The sequence below is a fragment of the Haliotis rufescens genome, unplaced genomic scaffold (assembly GCF_023055435.1).
Source record: "Haliotis rufescens isolate VD_foot unplaced genomic scaffold, xgHalRufe1.0.p SCAF_12, whole genome shotgun sequence".
Classification (NCBI taxonomy): domain Eukaryota; kingdom Metazoa; phylum Mollusca; class Gastropoda; order Lepetellida; family Haliotidae; genus Haliotis; species Haliotis rufescens.
Genome location: NW_025963802.1, coordinates 9,457,054 through 9,481,340, shown reverse-complemented (window position 1 = coordinate 9,481,340; position 24,287 = coordinate 9,457,054). Strand labels below are relative to the sequence as shown.

The following is a 24,287-nucleotide window of genomic DNA, read 5'->3' as shown; positions in this document are numbered from 1 at the left end:
GCAAATTCTGTGGTTGGTTCTGGAGAGTGCGCAGACTTCTGCCAAGAGCATCCCAGAGGTGTTCAATGGGATTGAGGTCGGGAGACCTTGACGGCCAGTCCATGACGTTGACTCCCGCATTCATAAGGAAATTCCTTGTCAAAATTGCTGTGTGGGGTCTGGCCATGTATGTGTTGGAAGATCAAACCAGGTCCATGTGCTGCCATAAAAGGCAGAAGTTCTGGTGCCAGTACCTGGTTGCGGTAAGCAGCAGCGTTGAGGTTGCCACGGATGACAAGAAGCCTGGAACGTGCATTGCCACAGAAAGCACCCCACACCATGACACTTCCGCCTCGAAATCTGTCAACTTACTGTACACAACACTGGGCATAACGTTCATGACGGCGCCTCCACACCCTCGCCCTACCATCAGTAAATCGAAGATTAAATCGGGACTCATCACTGAAGAAGACTTGATTCCAATTCCTCTGAGTCCATCGTAAGTGTCGCTGTGCCCAAAATTGACGTTGACGTCTGTGTAATTGAGTCAGAATCGGCCCACAGTATGGCCGTCGTGCTTGAAGGTGAGCAGTTCTCAGACGGTTTCGAACAGTTTGCGCACTCAGTCTACCCCTAAACAGTTCATTTCTGGTTGATGTAGCCGTCAAAAATCGGTTACAGGATGACGTAAGACAATCTGACGATCCTCTGCATGTGACATCACACGTGGTCGACCTGGCCGAGGGCGATCAGCGGTGGTACCCGTTTGCTGTAGACGCGTCTGTAAATCATAAACAGTCCGTCGACTACAACCCATCGTCCTTGCGACTTCAGCTACGGACGTTCCCGTCTGCAACATGCCGATGGCACGTTCACGTTGCACATTTGAAAGGCGTGGCATGACAAATGGCCGTAAAGACTTTTGTTTTCTTGTGTTTTTCTTTTTTTGTTAATGACTGCTAACAAGTATGGCTGAAAACACGTGCGATATTATGGCCACGTGACCAGTTGCACGTGAAAAACCACTTTTGCCACTATAGTGCTGTGCACATGATTTTGATCGATTCACCTGCACAAAAACAGGTGTTATCTGAAGACAATACTAGGCCATTACTGTTTAAATACACAATAAGGGCCCACAATGATAACTGGTCAAAATGTTAAAATTTTAGGATTGTGAAGTTTTTAATTTGGTTCAGTATATTTACTCTGGACATTACTGTGATTAGTTCTTTTGCTCACCTGATCAGTTACAAATGGCAAAAAAAAGCAGCTTAAATTGATCAAATGCATGGATTGTCCCTTACTGCTAAAACAATTACAAAGAAAACCAACTCTTGTCTAAAAGATATGAAACTTCTTTGGCAATATATTTTTCAACAACAAATGTTACATTCCAAAAACAATTTGCATTTATTTAGCATTATGGTCTAAACTAATGGTCACATGTCAGCATTATGGTCTAAACTGATGGTCACATGTCAGCATCATGATCTAAACTGATGGTCACATGTCAGCATCATGATCTAAACTAATGGTCACATGTCAACATTATGGTCTAAACTAATGGTCACATGTCAGCATTATGGTCTAAACTTATGGTCACATGTCAGCATTATGGTCTAAACTAATGGTCACATGTCAGCATCATGGTCCAAACTGATGTTCATGTCAGCATCATGGTCTAAACTGATGGTCACATGTCAGTATTATGGTCCAAACTGATGTTCGTGTCAGCATCATGGTCTAAACTTATGGTCACATGTCAGCATCATGGTCTAAACTGATGGTCACATGTCAGCATCATGGTCTAAACTGATGGTCACATGTCAGCATCATGGTCTAAACTGATGGTAACATGTCAACTTTATGGTCTAAACTGATCATCACATGTCAGTATGATGGTCTTACCTGATAATCACGTCAATCTAATGGCTTAAACTGATAATCACATGTCAGTCTAATGGTCAAAACTAATAATCACATATCAGTCCAATGGCTTAAACTGATGGTTGAAAGTCACAGGTCTATTCAGAAGACTGTAGATGTGCCCATGATGTACCAGTACTGAGAGACACTCGGATCCGAACATTGAGTTTAGTCATGTCTCCACACAGACCTCCGCTGTCTTCCATGACATCTTTCACAATACCTGAAACACATCACATGAAATAACACATATGGCAATACTATAGTTACAATGACAGAAGTATGAAATCTACCGAACCAATAATTTTAAGTTATAGGCATAAAAAGAAGTATTTTGAATGCTTTTTCAATGTCCACCATTCAGGACAGAGAAAAATCCCTGGACTATGTATGAAGATTTTGACATGTACAGTAAGCAAGTGGCAGAACATCCTCAATTATCCAGTGTTCTAATACATTATATCCTGTACCTATTCTTTAACCTTGCTTCAGATTGTTTTCTGATTTGAATTCTACATCACTAAAATCTTCCCATCTCTAATATAACAAGCGTATAGTTGACAAAGTCATCTATATCCCCCGCCCATTTTAACACGTTATGGTCCCAAACCAGGTAACTGACCCAACATTTCCCTTAGCCCATGTCAAAATAGCTGCAATGGAAATTCTAAAATAAACATTTCTAAAACTCCTTAATATCAAATGGCACTAGTTCAGTATGCGCTTTATATATAGACATGCAATGTTTGGCAAGTAAACCAATCCTATATTAAAACTTAATCCAACTTGTTGTCACGGAAACATAAACAATAAACATTTCTAAAAGTGCTATATATCAAAAGGCACCAGTAGACATGCAAAGTTTTGTAAGAAAGTATTGAACGGTTTTTGAGTTACACTCTGGAAACGAAGTCCAACTTATTGCCATGGAAACGTGAAAAATAAAAAATTCTAAAATTCCTAAATAGCAAGAGGCACCAGTCCAGTATGTGTCTGGTAAACATGCACAGTTTTTGTTGGAAAGTATTGAATGGGTTTTGAGTTATTCTCCGGAAACAAACTCTACCCAATAGAACCTAAGTCCAACTTGTTGCAATGGAAACGTAAAAAATAAAAATTTATAAAATTCCTAAATAGCAAAAGGCACTAGTTCAGTATGTGCCTAGTAGGCATGCAAAGTTTTGTAAGAAAGGATTTAACAGTTTTTGAGTTATGCTCCGGAAACAAACACCACCCTTATAGAACCTCAGTCCAACTTGTTGCCATGGAAATGTAAAACATAAAAATTTATAAAACTCCTAAATAGCAAAAGGCACCAGTTCAGTACGTGTCTGGTAAACATGCAAAGTTTTGTAAGAAATTATTTAACGGTTTTTGAGTTACGCTCCGGAAACGAACAGCACCCTTATAGAACCTAAGTCCAGCTTGTTGCAATGGAAACGTAAAAAAATAAAAATTTATAAAATTCCTAAATAGCAAAAGGCATCAGTTCAGTATGTGCCTAGTAGACATGCAAAGTTTTGTAAGAAAGTATTTAATGGTTTTTGAGTTACGCTCCGGAAACGAACACCACCCTTATAGAACCTAAGTCCAACTTGTTGCCATGGAAACGTAAAAAATAAAAATTTATAAAACTCCTAAATAGCAAAAGGCACCAGTTCAGCATGAGTCTGATAGACATGCAAAGTTTCATAGAGAAATATTTAACGGTTTCTGAGTTATGCTCCGGAAACGATTTCGGGACGAACACAAACACTCACGCACGCACGCACGCACGCACGCACGCATGCACACACACACAGACAGAAACCATTTCTATATCCCCCGCCAACTTCGTTGGGGCGGGGGATAATAATCTCTAATATAGTAATAATAGGCCATTTATATTGTGAATATTTACACACCTCACAGGGGCATGCTCAAAGCACTTTTATTTCCCTGGTCACTGGATCAGTTTGCACTCAACAATCAAACTCAGTTCCCTGGGGAGTATACATCCCAAGCTGCCTGTTAGGCACTAGAAGGTTTACAACTACATTGACATCTCATCCTACCAGGTACCCATCCACTGCTGGGTGAACAGAGGCATATTTCAAACAAAGTCACTTGCCCAGATAATCTGTGTGAAGTCACTGATGCAAGTTAGAATGGTGATATCACTTGGTAGGAAATAGGTCAAGGGTATTTCTCATAATAGAATGAGGATAAAATACACTGAATAATTGAGGATCGTGATCAAACATTCCCTATTTCTGTTGGTGGGAAGACAAAACTAGTAGTTATGATATAAATGAATGCTGCAGACAGTAACATTCTTCTGACCTTTGACTGTGTCTAGGTGTTCCTCCTCCACCTCATACAAAAGCTCATCGTGGATCTGGGCCAGAAGTCTGCCAAACATCAATACATAGGGACTGTCATATAACAGATGGTTCACAACCTGGCATGTGGCACTGTATGAATTAGGGTACACCAAAGTAATATTACAGCTTATACTTTTATTTGGATGGATCATGTGACGACTAAAGTGTATTCCATAAATCCACCTATTTAGTGTGACAAATAAGTTCTTTCTAGTATAAGTTCAACCTTATGAAAAAGCATAAAAAAGGTTAAAGGGATGCACTGTGTTCTGAATTAAGAAAGACAAGATATCATGCCACAGTTTGACATGGATACCCGACTCAAACACAAGACACTGACTCCAAGATGACCTGTCCTTGCATTATAACCATAATATGGAGCACCAGTCAGGGAAAAAACAAGTACCACTTTTGGTATGATGTGAGATCAAACCACCATCCTTCTTTTCTCCAGGCAGGTACTCTTTTCACTTGATCATGGAGGCAGTGCTCAAACCTCAAGGACTAAATAAATGGGATAAAAAATGAGTCCAGTGACTGTTAAATTTCCATAAATTGTTGATAGAGACATTTGCAACTAGATTAACTGATACAACATCCTTCATACCTAACTTTGGAACTCATGCCATGCTTGTTGAGATGGCTTTGGACTTGTAGCATGGCTGCCTTACACAAATCAGCAGCTGATCCTGTGTGGTGAGACAAGCAAGGTGGTCAACAGGGAGGAAATATATTGTGTAAATAGCAATGTGTAGCAGGATGGAATTCACCGTACAACTTTGTAAAGATCAATTACATATTTCAGAATCTACATCTGTTTGTATCCTCATAAAAAAAGGACATGAAGTAGGTAAAGTATTCATAAAATAGTTGGTTACAAAAACATCTCCTTCCAGACTACAAAATATTGATATAACATGTAAATATTTTTCAATGTTTTTAGAACTGTCATACCAAGTCCAAGAGAGAGATTACCCTGAACGCAGAAATTAACAGCCTGCCTCCCAGCCTGTGCCCTCAGTTGATGAGATGGGTGGTTAATGTTCGGGATAAGACGTTTCCTCTTGAAAATTGTATGTGTGAAACCTAGAAAGAACAGAAATATGATATTGCCATTGCATATATGTACACTTCCACCTTAAGGTCCTATGTTAATAGCTCAAAAAAAGATGAGAAAAGCATTTTTCAGTTTATAAAATGTTCTTAAATGTCTGCATATAAATAATAATTGATAAGGACTGACCATGTTGTTGGCAGAAATCAACACACTTCTTTGTGAAGCTGTTTACTGCAGGGAACTTTGCTGAAACCATAGGTAATCAAGCTTGATGAATAAAACAAAGAGAACTGGTACAGATGTCATTTTATCTGACCGCCATATCTATGCTCCATGCTCAGCTGTCCATTTCCATTCTAGCTCTGACCATTGATCTATATGATAATATTTAAGTATGAGGTCTTTGAAGGATTTGAATCCAACTTGCTGGGACAGACAAACAGACTAAGCATTAAGCCCCCTTTGTAGGTCTTATTCAAATTATATGTGCTTAAAAAAAACAAATAATAATTCAAAACCATTAAGATGACTCTGAGAAACCACTGAATATCTCTAATGAATAATCACACATACTCTCCTCACCATGGTCATCATCAGCATTATTATAACTAATAAATCAGTTGCTATACATACTGAGGAAACTGGTCATGATAGCCTTGGCATTGTTGGAGCTCACTTTGAGATAATCAGCCAACTTTTCTTTGCCTACAACAGAACATGGACTTCTCTTGAAGTCATATGATCCCTGAAAGAGTTTAGACTGGTGGTGAGTTTTCCAAAATGATTTCTACATTCAAAGGATTTTCACACAGTAAAATGAGGATATGAAAGGAACTCTATTCTCAAAGTGAGTGTTGGTTTTAACGCTGCTTCGAAAACAGTATTCCAATTATATCTTGGCATGTCAGCTTCATGTGGGGGGAAAGCCAGAAGTGATACAGGTCTCAGCATTTTCCACGGGTATGATGCTGACAAACCTAGAAACATAATCAGGGATTCGAACCAACAATCATAGGAATCTGGTTCAGTCTAAAAAATCCCAGCCAAAATAATAACTTAACAGTTGAAGAGCTTAGTTTGAGTATGCATTGCTGAAGATGTCATTGACAGCTGGTAATCAGGAATGCACAATCATATTTGTCTGCAGTTATCTTTATGCCGTTATTAACTATACATAAATATTCCACATGTACACTAGTATACACATCTTTACCCCTGATAAAACATCATTTACACATACTCCTTAATTACACTATGTATGACAAGAAGGTCTTTGAGCATAATCAATCCATGCCATTTTTCCAATTTTCTTGATATACTGATTATTTTTGCAAAAAAACTAGGTTTTGCTAAAAATAATGATAGCATTAAAGCATTTACTATCTAATTTCTTTTTGTAAAAAGGTCCGTAGGATGAGTAAAAAAATATTTTATTTCAAATTCTACATTTGACATTTGGCATTTTGTGAAATGTGAAGGGATGGTAAAAGTTTTTAGTTTTTACATGAGAACAAAACCAAACACTGACAGGAGTACTTGTGAAGCTGTGAATAATATTAGTCAAGGCTTCATCTTACTATATGAGTGAACATTTTAATAAGGGCAATTTGTGACTTAATATTTAGAAGTGTGATGATCAGGCTCAGTGTTGATAAAAGAAACGGGTAAGTTTCTTTTTACACTTCTCATTGATGGATGGATGTAAAGAAAGTAAAAAAACAATTTTTTAATAACTACTCAAGCACACATCTCATGAAGAGAGTTGAAGATATTTGAACATGAACAGTGAAACACGCGTACTTTAATGACTACATACTCCCTGCATAATTTCCTAGTTACCTACTTGATGAGGACAGCCTAAACTCACCTACTCCATACATGACTGAGTAGACTATTCTCTTGGTCTGTTCTCTCTCTGGTGGACTGACTTCATCAGCTGACTTGCCCAACCTACATGCAACATTGGATTGATTCAGCCTAAAAGAGTGAGTGAGTGAGTGAGTGAGTGAGTGAGTGAGTGAGTGAGTGAGTGAGTGAGTGAAAAGAGTGATTGAGTGAGTTAGGCTTTAACGCCGTTTTGAACAGTATTCCATTTATATCACAGAATGTCAGCTTCATGTGGGAGGAAAGCCAGAAGTAGTGCTTACCACTTACGAGCATGGGTATGGTGCAGACAACTAAATCATTATAATAAACATAATCAGGGCCCACCGGGATTCAAACACATGGCCATAGGTTTCTGGTGTGCCCAAGGGACGCAACTGTGCACAGCGAATTGCAGTGCCTTATACAACTGGGCCACTTGTGCCCCCTTCTCAGCCTAAGGGAACAATCATATGAATTCAGTGTTCTAGTATTACTGCATTACTTTCTAAAGACAATACTTTAATACAATTTTCAATTCATAAAGAATCATTTTCATGTTTAGGATTTTTTCACATCGTATTTGTGTATTTCAAAATATAACATATGCTGTTCAAACCATTGTGATGTGAGTTCAATAAAGATGTCATGAAGTTGGGGGTTGTTGAAGATACCCAGAAGGACTTGGTCATCAGCCAGGTGTGCTAACAGTCGTAACTCTATCTGCTGGAAATCTTGAAACAAACAGATAAGGCATTGGATAGATAACCTCGGTGCTGCTTAATAAAGTTCTGTAGAAGAGGTTCTGAAGAAATATCTTTACAATCAGTTCTCAAGAAATAATTTACTGATCAAGAATGCTCTAATCAAACTGAGTGGTGCTGTCATAAATAAAAGGCTTGGGACTAATAATCATATAGAGCACATTTTGATACACTACAAACTCACACAATTTCTATTATGTGCTTATCATGGGAGGGTCATATATCATAAATCAAGATTAGACAAAAATAATGAAATCTTGAATAAAAATAATTACTGTTGGGCAATGTTTGAAGGACAAATGAATTTCTCTACCTGCTGCCAGTAACAGGTGCCCCTCATGGCTGATGAACGGTTCTCGTGCAAAGATCTGTGTGGTTTGCTCACAAACTTTACCTGGCAGAACAATCCATACAGCATTTTATCGGCGGAACTCTTTGTACAGCTTGATGCTCTTTGTATACACAATTCTCACAAACACTGTTCTTTAAATTTCTAATACACCGGAGAGCTTCAGATTGATATGTACACGTGTGCAAATGACAGGCCAGGCATAAAAAATGTGGTGCCCAGGATCACTTGGCTCATATATGGAAGGTCATTGGTTTCTCCTGAGGTCAGTAACCAAGGACAACTGTTAATTTGAAACACTGATATCGTAAGTATATGTTTAACAGTGATTGCAAATATTCAAAAACTTTTGACTATTATTTTAAATTTAGATATCAATATATACATTGTTTATATACACAAAGTATATATTAATATCTAAATTTAGAATAATAGTCAAATGTTTTTGAATATTTGCAGTATCTATGGGGGCATATGGACCTGGACATTTTCCAGGTCTGCTGGATGACAAGAGGCAGTGGTAGGAAAATGACATAATTATCAAACTGGAGAATTAATAATAACGTACTGGAATATTTGGCCACGCTTTCTTATTTTTTATGGTACACAGACTTTTAGCTTATCAATTAGCTTGGGTAGGTTAAATTGAAGAACAAACAATTTTTTGACACTCCATATTAAATCAATTTAGATTGGTCTGTTGGGTGGGGAAAAAATTTGATTTTTCTGCCAGAGAAGGCTTTCTTCGCTTTATAAAAAGTTGAAACCAGAAGAAACTTTATACAATGCATTTCATCAATAATTTAAAATGGTAACAGCTTGATTATTGTTATCTTTTTTTAATATTTATCAAAGAAAGAGTGGTGAGAAAAACATAATGAAGAATTCTTATTGTATTCCAAATTGTGGTTTTTGGCTCATCACTCAGTTGAATGCATAAACTGAAAATATAAAAAAGTGATGCCTCACCAACAATAAAGTTGTCATGAACATCTGTGATGGTGACAGGGACCTTAGGGATGGCCTGTATGTTGGGCTGGAACGATGTGAGTCTCCCAGTGACAGCAGCTGTCTGGTCCCAGTGGGTGGACAGGTAGCCTTTCCTCACACACGATGCCATCCCATCCACATATGTAGACTTCAACTTCTGGAGCTGCCACAAGCATAAATCATCACAGGTACAATATAACATTTGCAAGGTTTTTGAAAATATTATACAGGATACTGATATTTACTTGACACTGTACCAACATCAGAGACAAGGTTACATTAGTTAAAAGATCTGTCCCAACATATGATTTTGCAGTACAAGAACAGCCATGAACCGGTCTATATGAAATGGCTCTATTGCAGTGTGTGACAAAAAATCACCTCAGTACACTATTGCTTATTGTAAGAAGCATCTACATTGGATCCGGTAGTCACTCTGTATCTTGCTTGATTGCCTGTAATTGTACCATGACAGCTAAGGATGTTGTTCATAATATAAACCAGTGGTTTGTCTGGCCAAGACATTATTATTCAAAGGCTGCTGTGATAAAGCTGGAATATTGCTGACTGAACTGTAAAACATCATGGGAATGACTCGCCTGCCTATATTCCTACACTATTGCTGGTAGAGTGTGAGTGTCCTTCAGCTGGGTCAAGGTGGCTTCAGAGGTTGACTTCTGATGTGCCACAGTGGTCTTCGCTATCCTACTCCTACCTGGTAACTTCTCATCCAGTCGCAGCTCTTCATACAGCACCTGAAGGTATGATGACTACAAATGTAAATAACACCTAACCTGGTTTGACATAAAAATATAAAACAAGATATTACACTAACAGGTTTCATAGTGAAACTAGATTTATTACCCATATGGGCTAAAATATGCAGTGCAATTACTTTTTGATATTTGCACAGTGTGCAATTAGTGATTCTCGAAGCTGATTGGTCAGTTAAACAAATGTCAATTTTCATTGGTCGACGGGACTATTTTTCTCTCACTGAGTTCATTCACAAATCCAGGGCATTCATTCACATGTTTCAGGTGCTACAATCTCACTTAATCGAGATTTATAAGACTAGAACATAGTTTCATATCAACCACATGATTTCACATTATAATGAATAAAACTTGGAACTTATAACATTAATTTCACTCGTGACATATTTTCCGTAATCACTTGTACCTCGTGGGTTATTTCTATAAGTAACTTCATGCACTATGACTGAATCAGAAAGACATACATTTACAGATTTAACAATGGAAGGTTCTAAGGGGCACATACAGGTTTTAGATTTTAAGTGTGTAAAATTCGTAAAAATGTTATTGGATAAGTCCCAAAATCTGCATGTTATCTGAGGCAGTTCAGTTAATGCCTATCAATGACTGTTGCAATAACATGTATGAACAAATGTTATATTTGGGATAACACTTTCTCAGTAAAGTACAGATTCTCATACTTTTTGAATTGAGTCCCATGCAGGATTTGAACTGACACTGCTAGAGTGCAAAAAGTACAAGAATCTGTACTTTACTAGAAAGTGTTATCCCAAATATAACATTTGTTACATTTGATCACTTTCTAAAATGGCATTGTGTGTAAATATGTACGAAAATATATAATTATCATTTACAAGCTTCTTTTCCTCTGTATCCAACAGCATCCCTTGGGTACGCCAGAAACCTATGTTTGTGGGTTGGAATCCTGGTTCGCCCCGACTATGTTTCTAGGTTTGTCAGCACAATGCCTGTGCTCGTTCGTTTCAACTAAGTGGTAAACGTCTGAGACCTGCATCACTTCGGGCTTTCCTCCCACATTAAGCTGACACACCGTGATATAACAGGAATATTGTTAAAAGCGGAGTTAAACCCAACTCACTCACTCACTCACTGAATGCCACGGAATTCCATGGCTTGGTCTAGTGTGTATTCCATACAAGACATCAAGTTGTCTGTATTCCATGTGTCAACTACCCACCTGTCTTAGCTGAGGATGGCTGTTGATACAGAAACTGTGTCCTGCTGAAGCAAAGGCTTTCTCTTCCAACTTTGTAAGCTTTTTCTATGAACAAAAGTAGGAAACATACTCAATGACACCTCAACAGCTGAATAAAATATGTATAGTTTACTACGTTACAGGAATAAGTCAGAGCTCAAGACAGAAGGGTATTTCCATCACAGAGGTATCACCATACAGTAGATCAATTAACTATTTCTTGAAGCAGATTGCATCAAAGGTACATCTGCACAAATCAATACATTGTCACATATCAAAGAGGACTGGGAACTAGTCTGCATGAAATTGACAATTTAAAAGGCATGTGACTGTCATTGGCTAAAAGCTGTCCCTGTCAAATAAACAAACATGAAATGAGGTTGAAAGGACTTCAGCAAACATGAACATGAAAACTTGGGCATTACTTAATCATCATTATTGTTAACCAAACTCAGGCATCACATTTGTAACAGGCAGTTAGGTGGACTCCCCGAATTAAAGGTCATGATATCATTGAATTTTACCTTTAGTATATTAGAAAAGGCAACAAATGTTGCTGTGTTGACTTTGAATCTCTGCATCTCGAGCTGAGCTAACAAGGGAATCAGACGTGTCTCGATGTTGCAGAATAACCCCCAAAGACCATGTGACCATAGCCGCTCTCTCATCTTGGTCATCATGTCATGGAGAAGGCTTAGATCAGCGTCCAAACTTTTTACACCATCGTGAATCACCTACATTCAAACATAACTGTGCTGTGAGAGGCAGAAAACTTATGCATAAGGTAATTAAAAGACAAGACCAGTAACATGTAAACATGTCTCTGAAAGGGGCTTCAGACCACTTCCGTTGTCTAGTGGTAGAGTGTCTGCCCGGAGACTGGAAGGTCAGGGTATTCAATCCCCGGGCTACATCGTAACAAAAGGTGTTAAAGATGGTACTTGTTGTTACCCTGCCTGGCGCTCGTCATTAAGGGGCTAAAACATGGACTGGTCAGCTCTGAGTCAGTATACTGTGTCTGAGTGGGGTATTCATGTTAAACTGCGGCATGGTATCTCAGTGGGCTTGCACTATAAATCGGCATCAGTCCGGATTAGTACAAGCATCCACACACACACACATGTGCAGGCAGGCCGTGATATAACTGGAATACTGTTAAAAGCGGCGTTAAACCCAACTCACTCACTCACTCTTTGTGTTATGATTCCATCTGTTAATCATTACAAACATTTTAATTTGACTAAAATAATGTTACACTGATAGTCTGTCGGACTCCGGACTCCTTGATGACATCTTGTAGACACCGAGATGGTTTATCAGAATTCAGTAGCCAGGAACCAACTACTGGATCCAGCAGTGTCCATGAAGAGCAATCTGTAAAAAAGTAGTCTTACAATCCAAAATACTTCTGTTAGTCCGAAGCACAAATCTCAGATTTTATTCTTTCCTTCAAATTACTTGATAATTTTCCTCAAGCATATTGACAGGTTTACATTCTTTATTTCAATCACCAACTTAATGTTATATTTGTACATGAATCATTTAAAGATATAGGATAAAGAGTCATGGCATTTAACAAAGGACTAGTGACCTATCCAAAGATATGGGCTAGTAGTTCCCACATGGTCCTTATGGCTAGTTTATGAAATACTGAGCTATCTTACACTGAAATGAAAATACACAATGTCAATCTCATATTGGTTTGAAGAACCTCCTACACACTTTCCCTGGACAGAATTATTTGTAACTTATGGTTCACCTGACCATTCAGATTTAGCATATCTTATACATTTGTACCCTGTACAGCAACTGAGATGCATTTCTGTTTGCACAATGAAGGACGAAACAGATTATTATCTTCTTCTGTATACTGACTTATTTCAATCTACTTGTCTCATACCTGATGCATGATGTGGTATGTACAGATCTAAGATGCACTTTAGTCAGGGATATACCGGTAGTACATGATGTCTGAGTTGTCTCCCTTGATGTGCTCTGCCAGGTCAATGTAATAATTGTTCCATAACAAAAAGTTAGGAGGACTGGGGAGATATTTTGAACACTTGATCGTAGCGATGATAGGAATGTGATTTTATGGGACTTTCTGTAAACTGCTGATTCAGAATATGCTTATGTCAGTGTTAGAAATTGGCACTGGTCCTATAGTCCTTGCTAAACTGCCCAAGAGTTAAAGTATCATAAGGACTAGTAGAAATTTGTCCTTTTTAAGGGTTTTGCTATATGTTATCATTATAAGGACTAGTGGACTAAAACTGTTAGTTTCTACCACTGTAATGTGCTACATATTTGGTTCATGTTTAGATAAAGATGCAATGAATTATATGTGAAATGGTGTTTGATATCACCAGTGTAGCTATCAGAATCTTATTGACCAAAGTCTCCTATCTCACACTACAGAAAACATCGACTGTGCATTCCTAAAGTGTTTCAGTATTAGATTGTAACAGTGAAATAAATATCTAAACAGACCTCCAGTGTGGTTGGTTGTTAATATTGCTGAGTGTGGCGTTAAACAACAACCAACCAACCACACTGAAGGTCTGTTTAGATATTTATTTCACTGTTACAATATAATACTGAAACACTTTGAGAATGCACAGTCGATGTTTTCTGTAATATGCGGCAAAATGGCTAAAAAATCAGACTAAGTTGTTCCTGGTATTTAGGCATGAAATATACAAACACACAATGTCGTCATACGAGTTTTAATCTCATTCGATGTGTTTGGTGAAGCACATAAACACAACTTTTCTGATTTTGAGTCAAAATTGATTATACATTTTCAAAGTGTTACAGTATATTATACCCTTCTGCCAGTTTTCTTCCAAAAGCTTGAGCAGTTCAACACATACTTGCTTTCCATTCATCACAATTTTCTCAATGTTATTATTCTCCATTATCTCTAAGATCAGATTTCTGAAAATATAAACGTTTTGAACTTTTCAATAGATATCATCAGTACTGTTTCAAACAAACATGTGGTACAATTATCTCAGTATTAAAAACAGAATAATGTAAGTGTTAACAAACACCCAAATACAATGAATAATTATGGTTGAACTTTAGGTAAACGAAACCAGCTTAAAACAAACGTGTCTACTGCAAATAAGGTCATCACAATATTTGATCATTTACGTAGTCACTTTGTCTATTCAACATACTTGAACCAGTTCAGGTAAGATGTATCGTCTGCCGTGCAGGAGAACAGAGCCACAAAAGATCCTGGATGGGACTTCACAGCAAACACTTTCACAGCTACAAACTTCACCTGAAATGGATAAGTCTTCTTGGATTTTTTGTCAGAGATAAGCCTCATATATTATTGTCTACCTAATTCATCCCACTGATGGGGATCCTTGGGTACTTGAAATTTTCTGCTATAGTAATTACTAATATGAAAAAATCATATAAACTGTATTTAACAAAAAGTCGTGACTGACATCTTAACTGAAGATTCCCTCTGTGCTTATGTGCAAGAAACTAAACATATCTGTATGATGACAAAGCAATCTTGCTGCCGACACCTTCTGTCGAGCACTTGTTTGTCTGGCCAAGACTTGATCACTTACAGGTCATGATGACCTACCTGTGATATTGCTGACTGCTGCATAAAATAACACTTACTCACTCATTCCAAACATGTATCACTACAACCAAGGAATGGCCACATTGATTTTAGGCTATAAACTAAGTTGTACAAGCGGGTCACTACAGCTAGTCCTTATTTTAAGTTATAATTGGTCACATGTATAATTATGCATCCAGGAGTACCTTCCTAAAGCTAGTAATTTCAGTTCCTATGAATATTTTAACTACTGCCTCATGTTGGGTTTGAATGACCTGTAGTTTGCCTCATGACTAGTGGTGTAATGATATGGGGATACAGTATTGTATTGTGATACAAGGCCCACGATACAATACATTGATTTATGGCCCCTGTATCACGATACATACAATACATTTCTTTATTTTCTTATATTGGTGTAAACATGTGAAAAGAAACAGAAACTGTCCAACCACCAGCTTTTGCAGATTTTCTAGTATTTCATAATTGTACATGAATAGCATATCATTCTCAGTGCCCTCTAGCCAATATGTTTCTGCCCTACAATAATATCCCATCTCTGATCTCTGAATTTTGATAACAAATGATGCAGGGTTGTGATTCACCTGCAAAATATAAGATTATCAACTCATGAAACAGAGTACTGTATGGGGATATGAATCATATCGCACACATAGCATCAGGATACATATCGTATCACGACCCCACCGTATCATTACACCTCTACTTATGACCAGAGATTAAAACCTAATTGCACGCTTCAAGTGTGGGGATCGCAAAAGATCAGATAGTTCTTTATTATCCTCAGAGAATATTGTTTTCCACCATTCCATACTTTCTCATCAAGAATTGTTATGAACACAAACCTTAAAAATACATAATAAATGTAAATGAATAATGGTTCAGACGATGATATTAACTGGTATAAAGGATTGGAGAAATATGTTTGTTCTTGTTTTTAGCAAAATTCCCCACAATTCCATGTGCATACTTTCGCTATACTTCCCAATCCTGTGGTTTCACCTTTAGCCCTGATGGCTGGAAGCATCTCATGCTAGTAGTATTGTCTGAATACACAAGACTAAGGCACACTGACTGACTGCTGCAGATGTCTTCTCTCATTCTGTTCCTAGACTGCTCTGACAAGTGTTGCACCTGAATAACACTGGCATCTCCGACTGATGTTTGGTGTTGATTTAACTGGGAAAAACAGGAACAAAAAGATAAATTCTAACTAGGAATGTCATTTAAGATTGCAACATTGATGTACTGGTATTTTTTTAATGTCAATGCTGTATTGATATATATTTATGAATATTGATACTAAAATAATAATTCACTCCTTCATACACATTTATATTCACTAACATTACCATGGTTAAGATGGACAATTACAAGACAGAAATTTCAATTTTAAACATTTAATGGATCAACTAAGTTCATATTCAGCATTGGAATTCTGTTTAGAAGAATAACACAATAGAATTTTAAAAAATTGATCTCCCAAAAGTATCTGAGTTTCAGGTAACTTGGACCAAAGAAATATTGGGGGGGGGGGGGGGGGGGGGGGTGTGTGCCATTTAAGAGCATTTTTCATGATAATTACCACATCCAAAAACTATGCAAAAGTATAATAAAGAGTGCTCTACAAGCTGCATATTTACGAAAAACATGCATTAAATAAACAGACATATACAGACAAACTAAATCCTAGCATATCAAAAATGCAATTTTTTACAACTATTAGTTAAAATGATTGCACATATTACAATTGTTGTGTATCAGTAGATACACGAAATTCACTTACAGACAGAAATATTCAGAAAAACTTGTAAGTCAAACAAACTCAAATACCGACAGATTCCAATTGAAAAGCACATTATGCCTAGTTAATGTACTTTCAACATTACCAATTGGTGATAGAACCTTTCTAACAATGCTAGGTTTTGCAAACAAAAATGGCAGCCCGGAGAGGGAGCCGCAAGCAGACATGGATGGGTATACTACTATTTATTTAGTTTTAAATGATTTACAGGGATTGTTACGAAAAAGGTTTTCAAGTTGAAATACCCTAATGTCATGAAACAGGTGGATAAAAAAATTTAAATACCCTCTAAAACATTTCTTACAGTGTAGTTTAAATCACTATACCATATACAAACAAATGGTTTTCATGCCAGAAATACCTCGGTGCAAGTGTGGTGCCGGACAAGAAATGTTTAGTGTAGCCTTTACAGGAGGGAACAAAAGATTGAATACATTAGTAATATATTCACTAATTACTACCTGATCAGTTTGTTTTCCACAGGCCATTTTTGACCTCTTTGCTTTGCAAAAATCAGGAATCTTGGGAGTCTTGTCAGTGTTGCTTTTTTCTCCTGCAAATCACGAGGGACCTTCTCATGACATGAGGTGGTATTCCATGTTTCATGAATGTTAATGACTGCACAATGATTACGTTAAACACATCTATGATATTGTTCACTGCAGTGTACATCACTTCGGGCTTTCCTCCCACATTAAGCTGACACGCTGGAATACTGTTAAAAGCGGTGTAAAACCCAACTCACTCACTCACTCACTCACTGCAGTGTAAGACAAATATGAGTACTCAATCTTATGCGCTGTTTAACACATGCCTTCATCATGGGTGTTTAGATACTGATGGTTCAACCATGACAACGGCATGGCCCGCCTCCTTTTTTCTTCTTTTGTTGTTTAATGCCACAGTGAGCAATAATCCAGCTGCAGTAGAAGTAGTAGTAGTTGAAACGGAGTGTGCGGTATGAGGTGTTGGTGGGGTTGCAGGGGTTGCTATAATTCTTTTGCTTCAGAAATTCGCCTGCTTTTGACTTTAGACTTCCATATCTTTCACATACAGCATCACGGGTAACTCCTTGTTGTCCTTGCATCAGGGGAAGACAGGTTGGTGATGTTTTTGGTTTTGTTTGTCGGTTTGTTTGTTGTTTAACGCCGCACTCAGCAATATTCCAGCTATATGATAGCGGGCTGCAGATAATCGAGTCTGGACCAGACAATCTAGTGATTGACATCATGAGCATCAATCCACGCAATTGGAATATGATGCTATGCACCAACCAAGTCACCACCCAATCCTGTTAGTCGCCTCTTACGACAAGCGTAGTCGCCTTTTACAGGAAGCATGGGTTGCTGAAGACCTATTCTGATCTGGATCTTTACAGGTTGAGTCAGAATAGGTCTTCAGCAACCCATGCTGGTTACAGTACAGTATGACCCCAGAGGTATCAAGCCTCAGTTGGCCATGGTGTTACAGGGGTAGACACAACTGGTCATTTCGGATTAGTGCTTATGGAAAATAACTAGAATTTTAGATAAAACAACCAGATCAAACAACTATTGGACTAGCGGATGTGTCTTTCTCTGGTTTTACATTACTGTCAACCAGGGTTACATTGAGGTGGCCAGTTATAGGAATCTACCTTTATATTTGTGATCAATAATTGATATCAGTTGACCATCAATATTTATCGACAGTGAATGTTGGCAAGCTCTCCGAAGTTTATGACTATGTTTAGCATATGTGTTTCCATTTCTGGTTGAATTATCTTTATTTGAACAGCATATAGACTTTCATAAACAAATCCATTTATTGTTGAATGGGAAAAAAATCAAGGAAGAAAATGTGTTAAATTCATCGAGTTAGTATTTATATATTTTTATTTTATGTTTATGCCATATTTTGGCACACAAGGGGTCAGAAAACAGATCATATGATCTATCAGTGCATCACCATCATGTTTTTACCATGGTTGTCAAGAAGACAAGAGAGCTAAGACTATTTCATTTACCTTAGAATCACTGCATGTAAAAATGTGGTAACATATCATACCTGTCATGGATGTTGATCCTATCTTTTTTCTCTCTGTTTCCCTGCAATACCATATTTGAATATAACTGTATAAACTCATGTTTCTGAGTAACAACAAGAAGGTGTTTATAGCACTAAACCTGCAGTCCAATCACGCATGCCAATTAGTTGAGACATCCTTGTGCTGCCTTTATGTATAGGACTAGTTAAATGAAAACTTGGACGGTTTTTCATTGTATAGTTAGCATATTCTTTTGACATGTTTAAGTGGTTCGGGTTTAAACAATTAAATATAGAATAAATTATATGAAATATTTTACCCATAGGCATGACAATTGTAGCAGGTAGCAACATCTGAAACACCAACACAACATTAGAAGCCAACTGAGTACCTCATTTGCTTGTTTAATTCCAGTTTCCTAGCAACAGAGCAGGGTTGCCTTTGAAAATAGTTTTCAATGTGACTTTGACCTTCTGTCTGCATAACTGAAGTCCTTTGTTTATCAGCTACAACAACTTCTACTCTATTTATATTCCTGTCTTCCATCTCATACTTGTCTCTCTGCTCAGCTGAAATAGGGTCCCCTGGTATCATACCATGGTTTGTGGTCCCATCAATAATGAAAGTAGTCTCAGTATGCTCCTCCCTGGAATAACTGGTAGGATTTAAAGATTCTATCTGTAGGCACTGATTCTTGTAACTGTGGTCAACCAGATCACATGGAACATCCTCACTCCTCCTTGAGTCATGTTCTACGTGGACAATGCTCAGTTCCTGTTCCTTCTGAATCTGCATCCTCTGTACATTAACCTCTTGCTTTTGATCAAAGGTTATCTCATCACTGCTGACTTGCACAGGTTCTACCTGGGACGTGAACAGATCTTGAGATGCCAAATACAGATCCTCATCGATTGCCATGGTGGAGATATCAGCTTCTAGAGGCAAGGGAGGAACTGGGGTTAATTCACATTGTTCCAAGAAGCCAAGGTTGAAAGATGTCTCTGGCATCGCATCCACTACTGATTGTGATCTTTTGGGGCATTCTGAAATGGAACTTCTGAGATTATTTTCCATACAAAGATTTGAAGGTTTTTCGGGTCCAGCTCTGTCCTGAATACTTAAATCATATGCTCTCAGTTGCTTTGTTCTATTAAATTCCTCATGTGATGATGCATCTGATCTTTTCCTTTTTTCCAGTTTTGTCCTTTCTCGGTCATTGGCTGCTAAAAGGCTCATAGCATCAAGGTCATATGTGTGAGCAGGGAATTCATTTTTTGTTGAAGAACTCTGATCAAAACATGTTTTCTGGTTTATGGTAGGGACATTTTCGGCTGCATGTGGCTGCAAGACATGTATTTCACTTTTCTGTGCAAATTCAAAAGGTCTCTTAAAAATATGATCAGTGAAACATGGTGAATCTGGCGGTTCTGTTTTAATGTGGATAGGTTCATCTGTGCTCAGTTGGAAATGGGAACCAGTTCTTTGAGAGTTGATAAGATCGTTGTTACTTCTCAGTCTCTGAATTTGATAGTTGGTGTTGGTCTTAGGTCGACTGGGAGTAGGCTCAGCCTTGAACTGATGAGAATAGAGTGATCGGTAGTATTCATTTGGATCTGAAAGAAACAACAGGTTACTTTTGTCACTAAAGTGCATGAACATACTTGTTATTATAGACATTTCAGTTATCAAAATAGATCAAAATACCAAAATCTCTGTTTTTGTATTTTGATGATCAGTGGATAGGTTTTTTTCCCTGGCTAGATTTGAGGCAGAGGGTTTTCAGATAGGAGTCATTTATAAGACTTGTTCATCAATTATTCAGATTTGATCCTGGACTTTTCTAACTCATATTGATCATGTTAACAGACAGTCTTGACCAAGTTCACTTACAATTCCCATACAATCAGTATGTTCATTTCCCTCTTAATCTTTCTGTGCACAGAGAACACTGTTCACTGGACATACTTGATATTCTGTAAAATAATGTATTGCGGGTCCAAAGAAAACTGGTTGACTCCTTCTTTCATAGAAAATAATTGTATGTTTGATTCGCTGACTGAAAAAATAACTTTTTAAACAAAAATTCCAGGCCCCCTAGAGAATATTAAATGGCTGGTCCCTTACCCTGAGACATACGCTCCTTCTTCATTTGTGACAGCAGGATTTGGTCTCGCATCTTGGTGTACTTCCTCTGTAGTGACAACATCACCCGCTGAGCATCAGGGGACAGGTTGTCGTACCACTGTAGGGGAAGTAACTCCTCACAACAAGACAGCTGCATCCTGAAAAAATATAGTCAGATTTGATTATAATGTAGACCTTCTCAGAGAACAATATTCTGTCCCAAGTGTGCAGCAAATGACTGTTACAATTTTCCCCATTGGAATTAAAATAATTCGCAATTTATGATAATACAAGGATATGAAAGAGCTGTTTTGGGGGGTCTAACCTGAAGGTTTCACCTATCTTATTAGGCTATACAATGTTGGTTTCAATTGAAGCTTCTGGCAACATTGATCTACATGTCTTTAGCCTGTATAAATTTAAATTTGTATGCAATAGTTGTAGAATTCCTATATTTTGCAAAAGTATTGGAAAAGGTGTTGTAACTATCACACCCACATTGAAATATTAAGTAAACAATACTGAAACATGTCTTGGTCAAGTCACCCAGGGCAAAGCGAAAACACGACCAGACTATCCTGCACCAATCTAGACCTGTGTCATATAGGCTTATAGACGCGTTTTTATCATAACATTCAGTTTTATGTGGAAGGTTGCATGAAGTTTGATATCACACTGAAACGAATACCATATAGAAATCTACCCACTCATGAATTTTCAGAAAGTAAGAAGTGAAAAGTTGTCTCAAAGTGCAGTGAAGCAGACGATGTTTACAAGCTCCACTTCCGGTTCCATTCGGTATTTCTCGGGAAAGGTCGGAAACCGATGACGCTCCGAAGAGCGTTGTCACATTTTCCCGTTTTACTCACATCTCGTGTTGGTGGTTGTCTTGAGCACTTTTTAAATTGCAAAGTTTTCGAGGATTATTTATGATGGTTTTTTTCAAAAGTAGAATTAAATAGTTACAGTTGGACACGTTTTATTAGCAGTTATTCTGCTGTACAGTGTATACATCGAATTTTAGCTGAAACAATGGACCCAATTTTGCTTCTGACATTTATAATATAAGATGTATATAGCCTACGCGTAACTTACAGTGAGCAGATGTTTTTGTTTACCAAAGCCCTGTGAAAAGCGGTGAACGCACACAACCATGATCTAAGTGTGTCTTTTCCCCTACTGAAATATACTTGTGAATAAAAATGGACACCCGTGCATACTCATGGTTTTTAAAAGATCTTTTCCCTGCAATCTGCGCCATAATACTTTAGCTGTTCAATTAAAAATAAGCTACGCAGATGTTATCCGATTTCCGAAATACGACTGACAGTGAAAGGAGAACGTTTGACAGCGTGTGGTCAATCATTTAATTCACATGGATATCAAACATACTTTCAAGAATGTAATGTTCAAAGTTATTTTACAACACCAAAGCAGGCGGTGCTATCCTGCTGAGGACAGGGTGTTCAAGTGGTCTAAAGCCTGGATAGTTTTATATCCACATCCTATTGCAGGGATAAATTATAAAGTAATGTAAACGGCTATTTTCGTCCCACGTTAGTTTTAACCCTGGTCGGAAGGTTGGCCCTAGACTAACATTTAGTCTCTGAAATCTTATATTACACAATATCCTTCTTGACTCTAAAATTATTTTTTTTCCCTATGCTGATTTGTGGAATAGAGCTAGCTTGAGCTGGCTAGACTTGCTTTTGTATGCATTTCTAGATTATTATTTTTTCATAAAATAAATATATTCCACGGTCATGGTGCAGGACTAGGTTGGCCACACTGAAGCGACTCCGCATGCAAAGCCATGTCAAGTAGCCTAAACTCAGCACAGAGACTCACCAGAAAAGAATGCTCATGCAATTCAGCAACAGTTCTACCAGTTTCTGATCCTTTGTAAGCCCTGAGCCAGATCGTTGCTATCTGTAGAAGGACGACAGCAACAGCAACAGCAACAATATCTCCAACCGCACATTTGCACTGCCTGTGTCAACCTGCCGCTCTATGTCTTGCGATGGTGAAGTCTGATATGACTTATGGGTGTGTTTTTCATCTTTCACAGTTTCAGCTGAATCCCATGCAAATCGCGCTTTTACCAAATGATAAATGTACGACAATCAAGTTAAATTACAGAGATGCAAAAGCACACATGCTACCTACTCATGGCTTTACGCCGCTTTTAGCAATATTCCAGCAATATCACGGCGGGGGACACCAGAAATGGGCTTCACACATTGTACCCATGTCGGGAATCGAATCCGGGTTTTCGGCGTGACGAGCGAAGCCTATCTTAAATACAACTACTGGTTACAAGCCAGTAAATATATAATAATTGAAGCAGTGATACATTGTCTCTGTGCGTGCGTGCGTGCGTGCATGCATGCATGCATGCATGCATGCATGCATGCATGCATGCATGCATGTATGTATGTATGTATGTATGTATGTATGTATGTATGTATGTATGTATGTATGTATGCAGTTTGTTTTGTTTATCCGCTTGTGTATGTCATGTGCGGTGCGGGTGTAGGTTTGTCTCCCTGTGTGTTCAAGCCACAGTCCATGTCGCGAGCAGACAATGGACGTGACAGCTGAAATCTATAAACGATAACACGAAGGTGGGCTGAAAAGAATTCGATGTTTCTTTCTAATTTTTCTTTCCATTCAATATTGCGAAACGTCTGACGCTAACTATTCGGGGGAAAAAACGTGAAATGTCAGCGGCGTAATTTGAAACGGGCCGAAGAAGGCTGCAAGGAGGAAGAAAGGGAAAACTCCCCAGTCATAGGATCGTTCGAGGTACATGAATTATTACATTATAATTCCAATGTTACAATAACAACCTCCTTTACTCTTTATCGCTGTATTCATATTTCAACATCAGACAGATGTGGTCTTTCAAGAGCCCGAGTTCAAACTCAACACATCTTTGATTTAAACAAACATATTTTAAAACCGTTATTTGTGGAAAAGCCCTAACGCGTTGACATTTAAATCTGGACTGAGTGACTCGGTAGAAGCTATAACGCTTGTCGGCCTGGTTGTTTAACGTTCCGGGGGACCAATTATTACCACGAACAAGTAAAGTGCTTCCTGTGGCTATCAGAAATGAATTGACACCAAATGTGTAGGAGATAAAGCTGTTTTCACTGTAATGACCAGCATATGGATTGAGAAATTTCAATTGTGTTCCGAAAGTTGACTGTTCTGCCCTTCCTATTCACCCGAAATGACTTTGGGATTGAATATTTTAACATATTCAGTTAAAACAAAAAAGAAGCGCGCGAACAAAGGGATTTTACGACGCTTCCTTTCTTGTTGCGACAGGTCCAACCAAGGGGAATAACTCTTTCGACCTTAATCGTCGATGTCACTGTGTGTTTTCTATTGTTCTGCTGGATAGTCACCATATACGAAACATAGGGATTAACTAA

The 24,287-nt window shown here is 38.0% G+C and overlaps 1 protein-coding gene across 1 annotated transcript; it reads right to left on the bottom strand.

Annotated features, from left to right (window-relative positions):
* Positions 1-1,368: 1,368 nt before the first annotated feature.
* On the bottom strand, positions 1,369-21,622 carry LOC124143891 (DNA polymerase nu-like). The gene is given in 22 exon segments (XM_046513051.2): positions 1,369-2,131; positions 4,231-4,298; positions 4,879-4,960; positions 5,247-5,357; positions 5,515-5,574; positions 5,962-6,033; positions 7,196-7,278; positions 7,811-7,925; positions 8,269-8,349; positions 9,274-9,457; positions 9,894-10,049; positions 11,269-11,352; positions 11,811-12,020; positions 12,542-12,660; positions 14,114-14,223; positions 14,469-14,575; positions 15,896-16,072; positions 17,159-17,250; positions 18,744-18,784; positions 19,115-20,336; positions 20,848-21,005; positions 21,555-21,622. Coding segments are annotated over 21 exon segments (3,456 nt in total). The 5' UTR covers position 21,005; positions 21,555-21,622; the 3' UTR covers positions 1,369-2,006.
* Positions 21,623-24,287: the final 2,665 nt, after the last annotated feature.